The 14370-nt window shown below is 35.4% G+C and overlaps 1 protein-coding gene across 1 annotated transcript in view; it reads left to right on the forward strand.

The window, feature by feature from the left end:
* Positions 1-14370, forward strand: part of LOC150104922 (SIN3-HDAC complex-associated factor) — a 157553-nt gene that overhangs the window by 121012 nt on the left and 22171 nt on the right. Inside the window, exons 4-5 of the mRNA XM_090395421.1 lie at positions 2130-2280; positions 11326-11581. Coding sequence (XP_090251547.1) covers positions 2130-2280; positions 11326-11581 — 407 coding nt within the window. The remainder of the gene's footprint in view (positions 1-2129; positions 2281-11325; positions 11582-14370) is intronic.

The following is a 14370-nucleotide window of genomic DNA, read 5'->3' on the forward strand; positions in this document are numbered from 1 at the left end:
TTTATTGTAATGGCCACTAAAACTGCAACGAAAGGGGAAAAAACCAACATTGAAGAGGAAATTCATTTCTCTCAAAGAAAAGAATCTTCGATTGGTTGAAAATTGGAGAAAAACTAGGAGTTGTTGCAAGGACTCTGAATTTAAATGAATCAACAATTCAAACAATCAAACAAATTGAACATAAAATCCAAGAAAGTGTTATTGCTGGGTCAACGGTAAGTGCAAAGCGCATTGCTCGTGTTCACAATATTCTAGTTGAAAAATTGGAGAAATCTGTAATGATTTGGATAGAAGATTGCACTCAATTCCTTTGGATGGACACCTTATTAAGCAAAAAGCTCTGAAAGTTTATAAACATTTAAAAGAACTTGATCAAGATTCTTCAGAAGAAATCTCTCAGCATGGATTTTGTGCCAGTAAGGGTTGTTTCGAAAACTTTAAAAAGCCGTTTTCTTTGTATAATCGTAAAATCCAGGGAGCATCAGCAGACATTGATGCTGCCCGGAAATACCCAGAACTTTTAAAAATCATTAAAGAAGGTGGTTTCAGTGCAGACCGGGTGTTCAATGCCGATGAATCTAGGTTATATTGGGAAAAAATGCCAAAACGCACCTATATTTCAAAAAATGAAAGATCAGCTCATGGATTCAAAGTTTCCAAAGATAGAATTACTCTATTTTATAGTAATGCATCAGGTGATTACATGACAAAACCATCGTTTATTAACTGATCTGCAAATCCTGGTGCGATGAAAGGGCTCAACAAGTCCACCCTACCTGTTTATTGGCGGGCCAACAAAAAGGCATGAGTTACAGCTAGCATGTTTGAAAATTGGTTTTTCAAGTATTTTGTACCCAATGTAGAAAGTTACACAAAGGAAAAGAGTATGGACTTGAAAATTCTACTAATTTTAGATAACACACCAGACCACCCAACAAATGTAAGCCATCCGAATATTAAAATAACTTTTTTGCCGCCTAATGCTACTTTACTTATTCAACCACTCGACCAAGGAATAATATCAACATTTAAGTCATGTTATATTCGGCAAACATTTCAATTCATTTTGGAAAAAATGGAATCTAATCCAAATATGACACTGCCTCAAGTGTGGAAAGAGTTTTCAATATTGAATTGTGTAAAAATTATTTCTCTGTTCATTAAGAAATTACAACCATATATGCTGAATGCTTGCTGGAAAAAAATATGGCCTGAAGCCGTTCTGGAACAAAATTTCGTACCTCCAGTGGATGCGAGCTACGTCGTATCGTATAATAAACGTTGCACACATTTTTGGTGGAGATGGCTTTTGCAATATGGTTGAAAACAAAATTAGTGAATTAATTGATGGAGAAACAGATTTAAATGAGGAGGAACTGGTATAATTAATAGATGGCATCGAACCAAATGGCGGGGAAAGTTCTGCTGATGATTGTGATGAATCTGTTAAAGAATTCAGTTTAAAGAAATTAGCAGAAGGATTGGACTTGGCAAGAAAGTTAGGAAGTTATTTTACGGATAATGATCCCTCCATGGAGCGCTCGGGAATATTTACAAGACAATTGGATATTTGTTTAGCGCCATATTTTGAACTTAATAAAAAATTTCAACATAGTGGAAAGCAAATTACTGATTTCTTGATGACTAAACCAGCCAAAATATGCAATGAGAATTATACTAATGATATCCAAGGGATTTCAGGTGGCGATGACCTTTGGCCACTTAAAGAACATCTACAAAATGTTATTTCTGAAGACAGTGACGACGATTAAAATATGCTCTTTATTTTATTGTCTAAAACATTTATGCATTATGTGCAATGAAATTTATGTATACAATTTGTAATTTTATACTATGTATTTGTCTCATAGTTTATAGTTTACTTACAGGAATTACCTGAATTAAATAAAAATATTGGTTTTATTGGATATGTCATTGTTGTTTATATAATTTAAAAAAAAAAAAAAAAAAAAAACAATTTCGGAACCTAACTACATTTTTTTTTGTGAATCTAAGTCTCATATAACGCCCATTTCTATGGAATCTATCATCCGCGTTATACGAGGGTTACCTGTATATATGTTGTAGTTGTATTTTGCAATTGACATATGCATTTCTATTTTCTTTAGGTAGTTGATGCTCGTGCAGGACCTGGGACTAAATATGTTAACAAAACTAAGACCAAAACAAAAGTGAAACAAGCTAAGAAACATAAACCTAAAATTCCTTTAGAAAAGAAAGGATCGAGTCCGTGTGGTGGTTTATCAGATGATATATCAGGTAGGTTTAATATCAAGTTTTTATGTTGACTTAAAATCTTTGAATTTGAATTTTTTAATGTCATGATTTTTATTATTATTGTACATATGTTTTTGTTTTTATCTTACATTTCCTGCCCCCCCTTTCACTTTTTATTCTCCTCTGTTTATGTCACTATGATTGCTTATAATCTGGTTAATTACAATGACAAGAAAGTTGTTAAATTAAATTACTTTAAGCCTCCTGGATTTGAATATGATTTCAAATTACTGCATTAATTTCAAGATTTTCAAAATTAAAATGAACACATTAATATACTAATTGCATTTTGTATGAACCTATATGAATTTACTCACTTTAAAGGCTTTCTTATGAGCCTCCATTGCTCAGTCAGTATAGACGAAGCCCTTTGGTTGGAAAGCCGTGGGTTCGATTCCTGTCAGTGGCATGGGGAACTTTATCTAGTCCTAAAGGTGAGTTAGTCAGTCTCATATAGAGGTAGGGGTTTATTCATCTGGAAACTCTGGTTTTTCATCCCCCAGAACAGGCGAACCAGCCCATGAACACATGCATCTACAGACATAAGACACATGCGGTGCATAGGGCTAACCACCTTATCCTCGATACAGTAGCAGTTTCGAGGATTTTATTCACCACAAGATAAAAGAGGAGAGAAGGAATAATAAGAAGAAAAGTCTTCCTTGAAAATTGTTTGTAGCTGAATGATTGTTGTCTGATTAAGATCTATCAAAAATCAGCAAGCATAGAATGGAGTTCCACATACTGTTATTCCATACAAGGAACATAAAAAAAAAAAAAAAAAAAATCGGCTAACGCCTTTTTATTCCCGTATATACGGGAGTAGGCGAGGCCATTTAGCCCTATCTGACTTTTGGAGACTGAGTGGGCAATTCAATCTCCACTGGTACCCAATCAGAGACAGATGGCCCAAGGCTATCACTAATTAAGCGGTACGCAGTGAAGAGAGACGGCTCAAATGTGCCGCCATCTCGTGGTCTCTAACCCTAACACAATATATTTAATGTCTGGAAAATAATGTGGGTTCTACGGTCGATTTTCTTGAGTTTACAGGACGAAAAACCCGAGTTTCCGGGAGGAAAAACCTGCTTGCCCGTGCCAGAGATCGACTAACTCGGGAACCGGTCGAAAAAAGGCTTAGAAAAATTTCCTCTAGTCGCCGACTAGACTCGAAACCAAGACTTCCTTCGTGCGGCCTAGCGCGGTGGTGTGCAAACGCCACATCCACTGAGCTACACATGTTGATTTAAATCATTCGCATTTTCATCACTGACCGCAACCAAATTAGAAGGAGGGGAAATCTAAATATGATTTCCCCAAATATGAATACAGAAAGTAGAGCTTCAGTTCATATAGCAACTTACTGCTTGTGTATCTGTAGTATGACTTTTACAAGATCCCTGTAATGTCACTTTAACAACCTCTAAATAATTGGTGTACATTAACAACTTTGAAAACTTTCCATGCTGCTTTTTTAATCATGATTATTTGTTGACATTGTTTGAGATGTCACTGAAAGCATTATCTTTCATAATCTTACTAAAAACCTTTATGAAATTTTTCATCTGAGTTTAATATGAGGGCCAAATGCTGCAAACTCGCCTCCAACCTAAATGGTAGTCGATCTTTCTGGTCCCTTCTCCAGGCCATTGGGTGCAACTTGTGTCTACCCAGGTGTCTTTCACTGTCACAACTGGATGGCACTGTAGTTAGCTCACCTAAAGACAAGGCCAACTTGCTGGCATCACTCTTCTCTTCAAATTCCTCCACACTACCAAGAATGGCTCCCCTCATGTCACCTACAGTCTTCCGACAAAATGAAATCTGAAGAATCTTCGATAATCTGAACACAAGGCATCTGGTCCTGATGGTATACCTGTTGGTGTTAAAAAAAAATTGTCCCCCCAGAACTAACACCTATCCTGTATTGCCTCTTCAATATATCCTATTCGACAGGCATCTCTCCTAGAACAGAGAAGCAGCTCCATATCCAATCCATCCCAAAGAAAGGTGATAAAAGTCAACCAATGAACTACCATCCAATTGCTGTTACTTCTGTTCTCTCTAAAATTATAAACCTTGTGGATTCAGTGGCAAACACCAAAGAAAACATTGATTGATTCAGCCAGAGAGATATGTGATGAGGTTGTCTGTAAGGATAGAAAAATTAGAATTCCATGGTCGACTCAGGAAGTCAAAGATGCAGTGAAGGAAAAGAAGAAAACATATTGAAAGTTGGAAAGTAAGTCAGTTTGTGCTCTTAAAGAATATAGATAAAAATGTAAGAAAGCAAAATACTGTCTAAAACTAAAAGTCATGCGAAGACTTTGATATGAACATAAAAAATAAAGGAAGGTGGCAAAATATTCTGGATGTTGTTGAAACTATAAAAGAAATCAGAGATGATAAAGGTGACAAAAACTGAAGATAAAGATATCTAGATGTCTGGAGTAATTACTTTGAAAGACTGCTAAATGAAATAAGCAGTGTCAGCATGATGGTGAAAAACTCCCAACAGGAATACATATCCATACTTGAAGTAGAAAGTCATCAGAAACCTGGAATAGATGTATTCGACCTAAAATACTCAAACATGGAGGTCTAAAAGTTTTACAATGGCTGCATTGCATAATTCAGAGGGTCTGGTCAGAGAGTCAAATTCCAGATGATTGGAGCAGAGCTCTCATAGTACCCATATACAAAAAAAGGGGAAATAAAACTGAATACAAAAATTTCAAAGTGTACTTGATAAACAGCTAAGAACAATTGTGGAAGGGAAACTTGGTGAAGAACAAGCTGAATTCAGGCCAAATAAAGGTTGTCAGGATCAGATTTTCACATTAAGACAGTTGAGAATATAACAAGCATTTGTATTCTAGTTTTATTGATCTGGAAAAGGCATATGACAAGGTGCCAAAAAGGAAAGCTCTTCAGAATGCTACAGTTATATGGTGTAAATGGGATTATATCAAGCAATATATAGCCTCTATTTAAGCTGTAAGTCTAACTGCTGACTTACAACTTAAATAGTTTCGATTTAAGCTGTAAATCTGCAGTTAAGACTTGAGAGAGGTACAGGAAGATGGAGATAAAATCAGGTGCGCAACAAGGCCGCACATTATATCCATTGTTGTTCATTATCTATATAGATCACATTATGAAGGTCTTATTAAATCTGATACCAAAATTGATGATGATAATCTTAGCTCTTTACTATATGCAGATGTTATACTTATGAATAAATCTTGTATAAGTCTGCAAGATTTCCTCACTAAATTGGATAACTGTTGTAATAATTTTCGTTTTCATACTAAAATTGAAATAAAAAGACAATAAAAATAAGCAGAAACATTGAAAGCATCAACTGTATCCTGAACATTGAACCTATAGAACAAGTAAAACATTCTAGCTATTTAGGCACAATTTTCAGTGAAGATGGTAAATTAAATATGGAAATAAATAACAGAATTAGTAAAGCTGGTATAGTAGGAAGTCATGAATAAATTTATATAACCAATAAGAAAGAAATTAGGCAAAACACTAAATTAACTGTATACAAGACAGTGTTCAAACCATCTTTAAGTTATGGATCTGAAAGCTGGGTTAGAAATAAAACACTTGATCAAAGACTTGGAGACCTCTAATATTAGAATTCTGAGGCGAAAGATTAGTGAAGTGAACAAATGGCATCATTGGCAGTATCACATTAAAAATGAGGATATTAGGAAAGAACTTGTCATTGTTAGCATTCAAGAATGTGTATGGTCACTTAAACAAATTGGGGAGAAAAGGTTATCAAAATAAGTGTTCTTTGCTATTTTGCCAAGGTAAAAGACCCAGAGGAAGACCAAGGTGTAGATGGATTGATACAGCGAAAAGTGCCTTAAAAGATTGAAACATAAGATCTGATAATATTGGAATCTTGACAGATAACAGATTAATTGGAGGAAAATCGATCAGAAGTCAGTAATGGTGTAAATTTTTCATGTAGTACTATCATAATTATCTTGTACCCCCCATGAAGGTACATATCAAGAATTTGATGTTGATATGTATTTCTGTATTTTTAATATACTTTTTACATAGTCTGGAATCCCTTATCTAGAAACCAAATATGGAAGTTTTCGAGCCACTTCAGGCCTACTATAAGTGAGGCAGCAGTAATCAGGCAATGAAGTTCATTGCCCACCTTGAAGACACTCGCAAACATCTGTGCTTACAGCTGGATTTAAACCTGCAGCCTGTTGGTTAGTGAGCAGTCATGCCAACCAGCCTGGCAAATTAGATCAAGAAACAGGTAAAAAAAACAGGATATATCCTTCAAGGTTAATGAATCAGATTGCTCATTGAAGTCAATGGTTAATTTAATTGGTAATCCCACTTATAAAATAAGTAAATTCATGTCCAACTTTTTCTCTCTCCCGCTGAGGTTTCTCAGCATCATATGTATCAAAATATTTCCAATTTTCTTTTAAAAAAAATAAAGATATAAGGCTCAGTCCTCCTGACCTTGTGGCAGAATTGACATCTTCTTCTTTACCGTTGCCTGACTCTTGAATATTTGCCTCAAGATTTTTATGATAGTATAGAGCTATTCAGTTTGAATACAAGTAGTATCAACATATGTTTTCCTCTATTTTGGCAATCTGTTTTTTAAAGCATTCAGATAAGATTTTTTTTTTTTTTTTTTTCCAATTGATCCAGCACTATCTTATGTGACATGTTTGGATCTTGGAAACATACAGAGCAAAATCACACACAGGACTTGACAAATTATGCAAAATCCTACTCGTCATTCAAGAAATGTACTTGCCCATGACACACACACACAGTTTTTTATGATACATCTCAATAAGTCAATAGGAATACATAAGCTGATGTTATATTTCTGTGTATCTGTGTTTTTTTCAAGTCAATGATTTTATATATAAAGTTATTTTTTATTAAATCAAAAACTACTCTATTTTGAATATGGAAGTTTCTGTGGTTTAGCAGTCCTCTATTTTATCCAATCTGCAGCTACTTGGCAGTTGGCAAAATCTACTTGCCACTGGTGAGCATATTTGTGTCTTTTTTTTTCCTTTTTCTTTTTTTTTTTTTTTTTCATCACAGTATTAAAAGGAATCACGTGGATTATCATTTCTGAATGTTTATCATGTGATAAACATTCAGAAATGAAAATGAAACTGGCAGTTCTCTTTCCACATTATTTTTCTGTAGATCCACTTTCCATGCACATCAGTGGACTGTTGTGTATAGCATCCAAGGAGCTCAAGCAGATGTATTTCTGAATCACATTTTCATCAGAAAAACTCAACTATTAAGCATATATTATCCTGAATTGGCTGCAACTTAAAAAAAAAAAAAAACTCACTGTTCCTCTCTGCGTCTTCCAACTTAAGATGAAGTCTGCAGCATCCTATTCATATGTGAACTAAAAAACAATCTCTCAGCATTAACACTGTTTGTCTGAATTCACCTAGCATAGCATTGATGATACCCATAGGATGTGTTGGGATAATGTTGCTTCATCAATGCATTTTTAAATATGAATATTTGTTCAAAGAAAGCTCTGAAGCATGATTACACCATCTAGCTCTTAATTGCAGCGAGTTGGCTTTCTATTTCCAAGCATGGCAAATTGTGATTTGGAATTACAATTCATTCTCCTCCAACACACCCATATTCTTAAATAGTGTTGTAGTTTGAATCTACTATATGCAGCTGCATTTAAAACGGTAGCCAGTGTTATTACAGCACACAGTTGTAATCAGTTACTTTTGAATTTCCACACTCTTCTTAGTTTTATGTACTGGCAATGTTTAATGATAAAATGAATTATCTGTTAACAAGTTCAGTTAATTGAATATTCTTTCTTTTCATTATAGAAAAGAAAGAATATTAACATGACTTGACAACATGACTTTTCATCCTAATTGCACAGGATTTCTTCAGGTGTAAACATGCAAACTAATAGACAAAAGTAAGGACTAACAAAGGTGACGACTGTTATGCAGTTATAGAGGCAACTGATGTTATTTTAAAATATTTCTGATTGCATGTTGCATTGTTCAGATGCTTGTTTACACATTCACCTGCACATGTTTGGTTAATGAAGGCTAGGATGTATTCAGACAAGTTGATAGTCTTGTGGGTCAGCTGAAGAGAGCTCATGTAATGACAGAGTTGAGGCTTCACTCCTATGGTATTCAATATCTTGAACATCTTCTTCAATCATCATCATCATCAAATTCCTGCCATGTACCCTCAAGGGGTGTACAGGATATGATAGTACTACATGAAAAAAATTACATCATTATTAATTTCCTATCTACAATTTTCCTCCAAATCAGTCTGTTACTTGTCAAGACTCCAACATTATCAGATTTTATATTTCTATCATCTAAAGCATTTTGTACCGTATCAATCCACCTATATCTTGGTATTCCTCTGGGTCGTTTTGCTGCCAACTTGGCAGAGAACACTTGTTTTGCTAATCTTTCCTCGCCCATTCTGTTTAAGTGACCATACCACCTGAGATTAGCTCTGCTAACACATTCCTGGATGCTGACAATATCAGGTTCTTTCCTAATATCCTCGTTTTTAATATGATATGCCATTGATGCCATCTGTTCATGCCTCTAATCTTTCTCAGGACTCTCATATCTGTGGTCTCTAGTCTTTGGTCAAGTGTTTTACTTCTGACCCAGCTCTCAGATCCATAAGTTAAAACTGGTTTGAACACTGTCTTGTATACAGCTAATTTAGTTCTGACTAATTTCTCTCTTATTCCATATGAATTTATTCAATTGACTTCCCACCATACCAGCTTTGCTGATTCTGTTGTCTATTTTTATATTTAATTTACCATCTTCAATAAAAATCGTGCCTAAATAGCTGAAATGTTTTGCTATTTTCATTGTCTTTGTCTTTTTATTGCTGACCTTCATACCATATCTATTACAACAGCTATTCAATTTAGTCAGAATCTTGCAGACTTGTAGCGGATTTATTTAGAAGTATAACATCATCTGCATAAAGCAAAGAGTCTTCTTCAATATGTTGTTCAATTGATTTTTCTCAATCCATATTGATATTGAAGTGGATTATGTCGGTCAGAGTAATGATGATGTCTTGATAAAGGAGGTAAATACCACTTTGAATCCTCTGTTTTCTTACACATTAGAAATTTCTCTGTTTCATGTGAGTTGAGCAGTCTGGGGATGATGTGATCATTATAGCCATTTTGAGAGGAAGTTTTTTTTTTAATGTCGAAGTTTTTTGGCTAGTTCATCCTTGACAGTTGGTGGGCTCTTGCTCCTAGAGCCCACCAACTGTCAGTAAAATAATACCCAATTTGTGAGGTCTATACTGATGGGAAGAGGCATGTAGATATGTCAGTTTTTGAAATATAGAGACTTATGGTTTACTTGATTCCTTGGTAGAAAGTCCAGAAATGGAAGTGAACCATTGGATTCTAATTCATTGGTGAATTTTATGTTAGGGTGTTGACGATTCAGGTATACTCATGAAAAAGTAGAAGTGAAGGAAGTCCATGTTCCAGACTAAAAATATATAATTAATATACCTTTTTCCATAATTTTAGTTTATGATGGTATTCTTCTAGGACCTTATTTTCGAATGTTTCCATATAAAGATTTGCTAAAACTAGTGAAAGAGGACTGCCCTTAGCTAGACCAGTTCTGTTTGTATATTGTGTTTTCATATTTGAAATATTCACATGAAATACAGTGTTTGATGTGTGCCATAACCTGCTTAGAGAAATTATCTTGTAGCAGTGCAAATAGATCATCAGTAGGAACATTGGCAAGCACATTAACTATATCAAGCTTGCTGAAATGTCATATCCATCGATAATATTGCTAATAATTGAAACAGAATGCTCAGAGTTTTTAAACAAAGGATCTGATTGTCCTGCCTGGCCCTTAAGTAGGTTAGCTAAATGTTTAATAAGAAGATATGTAGGAGAATCTATTCTTCCTATTATTGGACATGGAGGTGGTTTTCAAAAGGTGACTGGTGCGATTCTGGAACTCTCTAGTAGGGTCATGATTCCATAATAGAATAAGTATTAGTATTAAGAAGCTTTCTAACTTTGTAGTCATAATCATCTGAGTCGAGGATAACCATAACATTTCCTTTGTCTGCAGGCAGGATCACTATGTCAGTATTGTTTCTAAGGTTATTGAGAGCAGCTTGTTCTAAAGGTGAAAGATTATCAGTAAGAGGTTTTGCTGAATTTATGGCAAGTACTGTTTTGAATCGAGCCAGTGATGCCTCTATTCAACTTTTGCTAACAAAATTTCTTTAGGTACTGTCTGGCAGTCAGACTGCAAAGTTAAGGACCTGGCTGAGAATAACTTATTCCACCAGACGAGACATGCTTGGACTTATTAACAGTGTATTTTTTTTTTCCCCCAATGTTTTTTCAAAGAAACATGTTAATTGTAATATGTTACAATTCAATTATAATTCTTCCTCCTCCAACACATCCACATTCCTAATAGTGTTATAGTTTGAATCTACTACACATGCTTCATTTAAAATGGTGTTAAATGGTTTTCATTTTCATTGTGGTAATGTATTCTTTCAGTTATTTACTCAGACACACGTATAGTCAAAAAATTAAATTAATCTGAAAGAATTCAAGTTTGTCTTTAAACTGATTTTATTTAGTATCTAAAAAAAGTGAAGAACAAATCCTACACAAGATTCAAATGTGAAGTATTCCTCAAGTGTTTAACAGATTACTAAAAGAATTTACACACTGAGATAAACAAAACAGAAATAACACAAATATTTTTCTTCAACTATTATATATCCCCTGAGGAGTTTGATTCAAACTCCATATCAGGAGTTTGATTATGATGATTTTCTTCGCAAAAATGTAGGTAAATGTATAATAAAAAAATTACAGTAATTTAAAAAAAAAAATAAGCTTTCAAAATGTTAATGATATTTGATTAAGTGGAATGAATGTGACAAAATTTTTCTCTTTCACTTCAGTTGGAGAAGATAGCTTAAGTGAATCGTCAAGCTTTTCTGTACCACATAGTAGGGCTCCAAGTCCATCACCAAGTAACTCTTCTGAAGATTCTGGAAGTCTAGAAGAGCAGGATGCATTAAATGCAAGAGGTCAGAGGGTAAAAAGGAGGAGGAGGAGAACAGAAATTCGTTCATCTAAGTTATGTGCAGCTAAACGACTCTCATCTCGGACTTCTCTGACCATTTCTTCATTTCTGGATATGACGTTTTGGCGAAAGTAGGTGACATATTATGTTACAAAATTTGTCCTTTTTGTCTTAGCTAATAAACAAATAGTTTTTCATAATACATAAAGCATATCCTAAAATGTCATTACTCATATAACCTCTCGTTATATGAGTAATGCATTCTGTGATAATTAGCATTAATTGGCATTAGTTAGTGAGATAGAATGTGAAGGGTACAGTGTGTTCAGAGAGGACAGAGAGAAAAAAATGGGAGTTTTGTTAATGATAAACAATGAACTGCAACCAAAGAGAGAAGTTCAATTGCAAGCCAGTGAAAATAGCACATTCAAGGCTATCCGGTGTGAGCTAGAGGCCAGCAGGACAAAAGGTATACAGTTGGATGCTGCTATAGACCATAGAATGAACAAGATGGAGATAGTATGCATCGACAAATAGACTCAATGAGTGGAGGACATTAATTATTATGGGGGAGGGGATTTCAACTATGGGAACATAGATTGGAAGGAGGAGAGGACATGTGGAAGGAAGGGAATGGAATTTATTCAGTTAGTACGGGATATTACCTGAGACAGCATGTGATGGAATACACTAGGGGTTCGAGAATGCTCAATCTAGTAATTGTATCTAAGAATTTGTCTTTAATGAATATGATCACGTTCATAGGGTCTTGATCTGAGAGGTGGCTAAATGTGTTAAATTTTTCGGTTAAGACAGGGTACATGAAGAATTACAGGACTGGTAAGTAACAAGCTTTAGGAGATTGCTTGGATCGGTACCATGGCATGTAAAACTGCAATCGCTGGATATTGATAGTGCATGACAGTATTGAAGGATGTAATAGCAGACTGCATATCTAGAGTCAGGAGAGTAAATCAAGTTGGAGTTAAATGGATGAATATCATTATTAAGCTTGAACTGCAAAAACAGAAACAATTGTGGAGGACATTTAAGGAGAAAGGTGATCAGCAGGTACGTGAATAGCACAGGACATAAGGATAACTAGTGTGATAAGAAAGACAAAAATCAGAGTATGAAAGGAAGTTAGCAATGCAGGCTCAAGATAATCCCAAACAGTTCTTTCAATATGTTTCAAGCAAAAGAAAGAATATATATGACAGAATGATTTTAATGAATGTCGATGGTAGGGAGGTAACTGAATCAGTTGAAATAGTAGAATTACTAAATGAACACTTTGCAAGAGTATATCTCCAGATGTTGATATTGCATGAACGAGAGAGAGCCAAAGGCTTATATGTCAACTGAGGTAAATGAAATGGGGGGGTTGCATAGCATATTACAGAACCTTAATGTGAATACAGTTGTGGGATGGGATGGTATACCAGCTGGAGTTTTACTTGAAGCAGCGAGAGAATTGTCAGTGCCCTTGGCCATATTGTTTAATCTAAGTCAGCTCTGGGTTAGTCTCGAGGGGATGGAAATAGAGGGAAATAGTTCCATTGCACAAAGGAGGTTCCAAGACCGATGTAACAAATTATCTACCAATCAGCATATGAGTTGTTAAAGTATTGTAGAAGTTGGTTAAGAGCAAAATACAGAAATGAGTAGATCGAAATGGGTGGGGGGGGGGAGCACACCATGATTTTGAGAAGGGTAGGTCATGCCTCAATAACTTGCTCACGTTTTATAATACACTGACAGCTGAGTTGAATAAAGGTAATGGGTTTGCAGTGATACTTCTGGACTTTGCAAAGGCCTTTGATTAGATACCACATAGAATTCTAATCAGTAAATTTGCATCACATGGGGATGGATATAGGATTGGTGAGATGGTTGATGGAGAGGTATCAGAGAGTAGTTTATTCGGGAGTAGAGTCCAAAAGAAGGCCTGTGATTAGTGGCTTGCCGCAGGGTTCTGTTCTAGGACTGCTACTGTTTAATTTGCACATTAACGATATAGGAAATGTTCAGTTATTTGCTGATGATGCAAAGTTGGGTAGAGCAATAATTAATACAGATGTCAAAATTTTGCAGGATGATTTGGATAGATTGGCAGACTCTTCAAAGGAGAATGGATGTCAGTTTTAATGTGGCATAGTGTAAGGTTATGCATTTTAGGGTGAAAAGATTACCACCTATATACCACATTGGAACTGTACCTCAGGAAATTTACAAAGGTTGGGAGTATTAGTAGATAAGGAGGGCATATAGCAAAAGTGGCTAAAGCAGCTCATCAGATTACTTGGTTACTGAAGAATACTTTGATAAGCAAAGACAAGCAGGTTATTGTTTCTCTTATCGAGTCTTGATAAGACCCCCCCCCCCCCCTCATCTTGACTACTGCATGCAGATCTAGGTCCCATGGTGCAGAGGATCCAGAAGTGAGTGACACAAGATGATAGCAGGTCTATGGAATGAACCTTACAAGAGCATGTTGAAGATTTGTGGGCTACAGAAACTGATGAATAGGCAGAAAAGGATGATATGACAGAGATATACAAATTACCGGGGGGGGGGGTAACAGGATTCAGAGGAAATGTTTCAGAACAGGTCGGGTGCCAGGAGAACTAGTGGTCATCCTTGGAAAGTGAGCAAGAATGTAGTTGGCAAGGGGTGTCAGGACTAGATTTTTTGTTTAGATGCTTCATGGCTGATGTCGATTCTAAAAATAGTCTCTTAGACCTATAGTGACTTCTTTTAAATATTGATGTTTTCGTATATCTATGTGAAGGAATATTCTGAACATGGTCTGCCAATTCCAACTTGCCACCCAGATGATCGTGAATATAATTTTTGTATTCTTCAAGGGAGATGTTAACTGATCTACCAGTGTGTGTCTAAAGTAAACTAAACTGCAAGT

This window comes from Typopeltis vanoorti, chromosome 7, assembly GCF_054136105.1.
Source record: "Typopeltis vanoorti isolate ZY-2024b chromosome 7, IOZ_Tvanoo_1.0, whole genome shotgun sequence".
Lineage (NCBI taxonomy): Eukaryota > Metazoa > Arthropoda > Arachnida > Uropygi > Thelyphonidae > Typopeltis > Typopeltis vanoorti.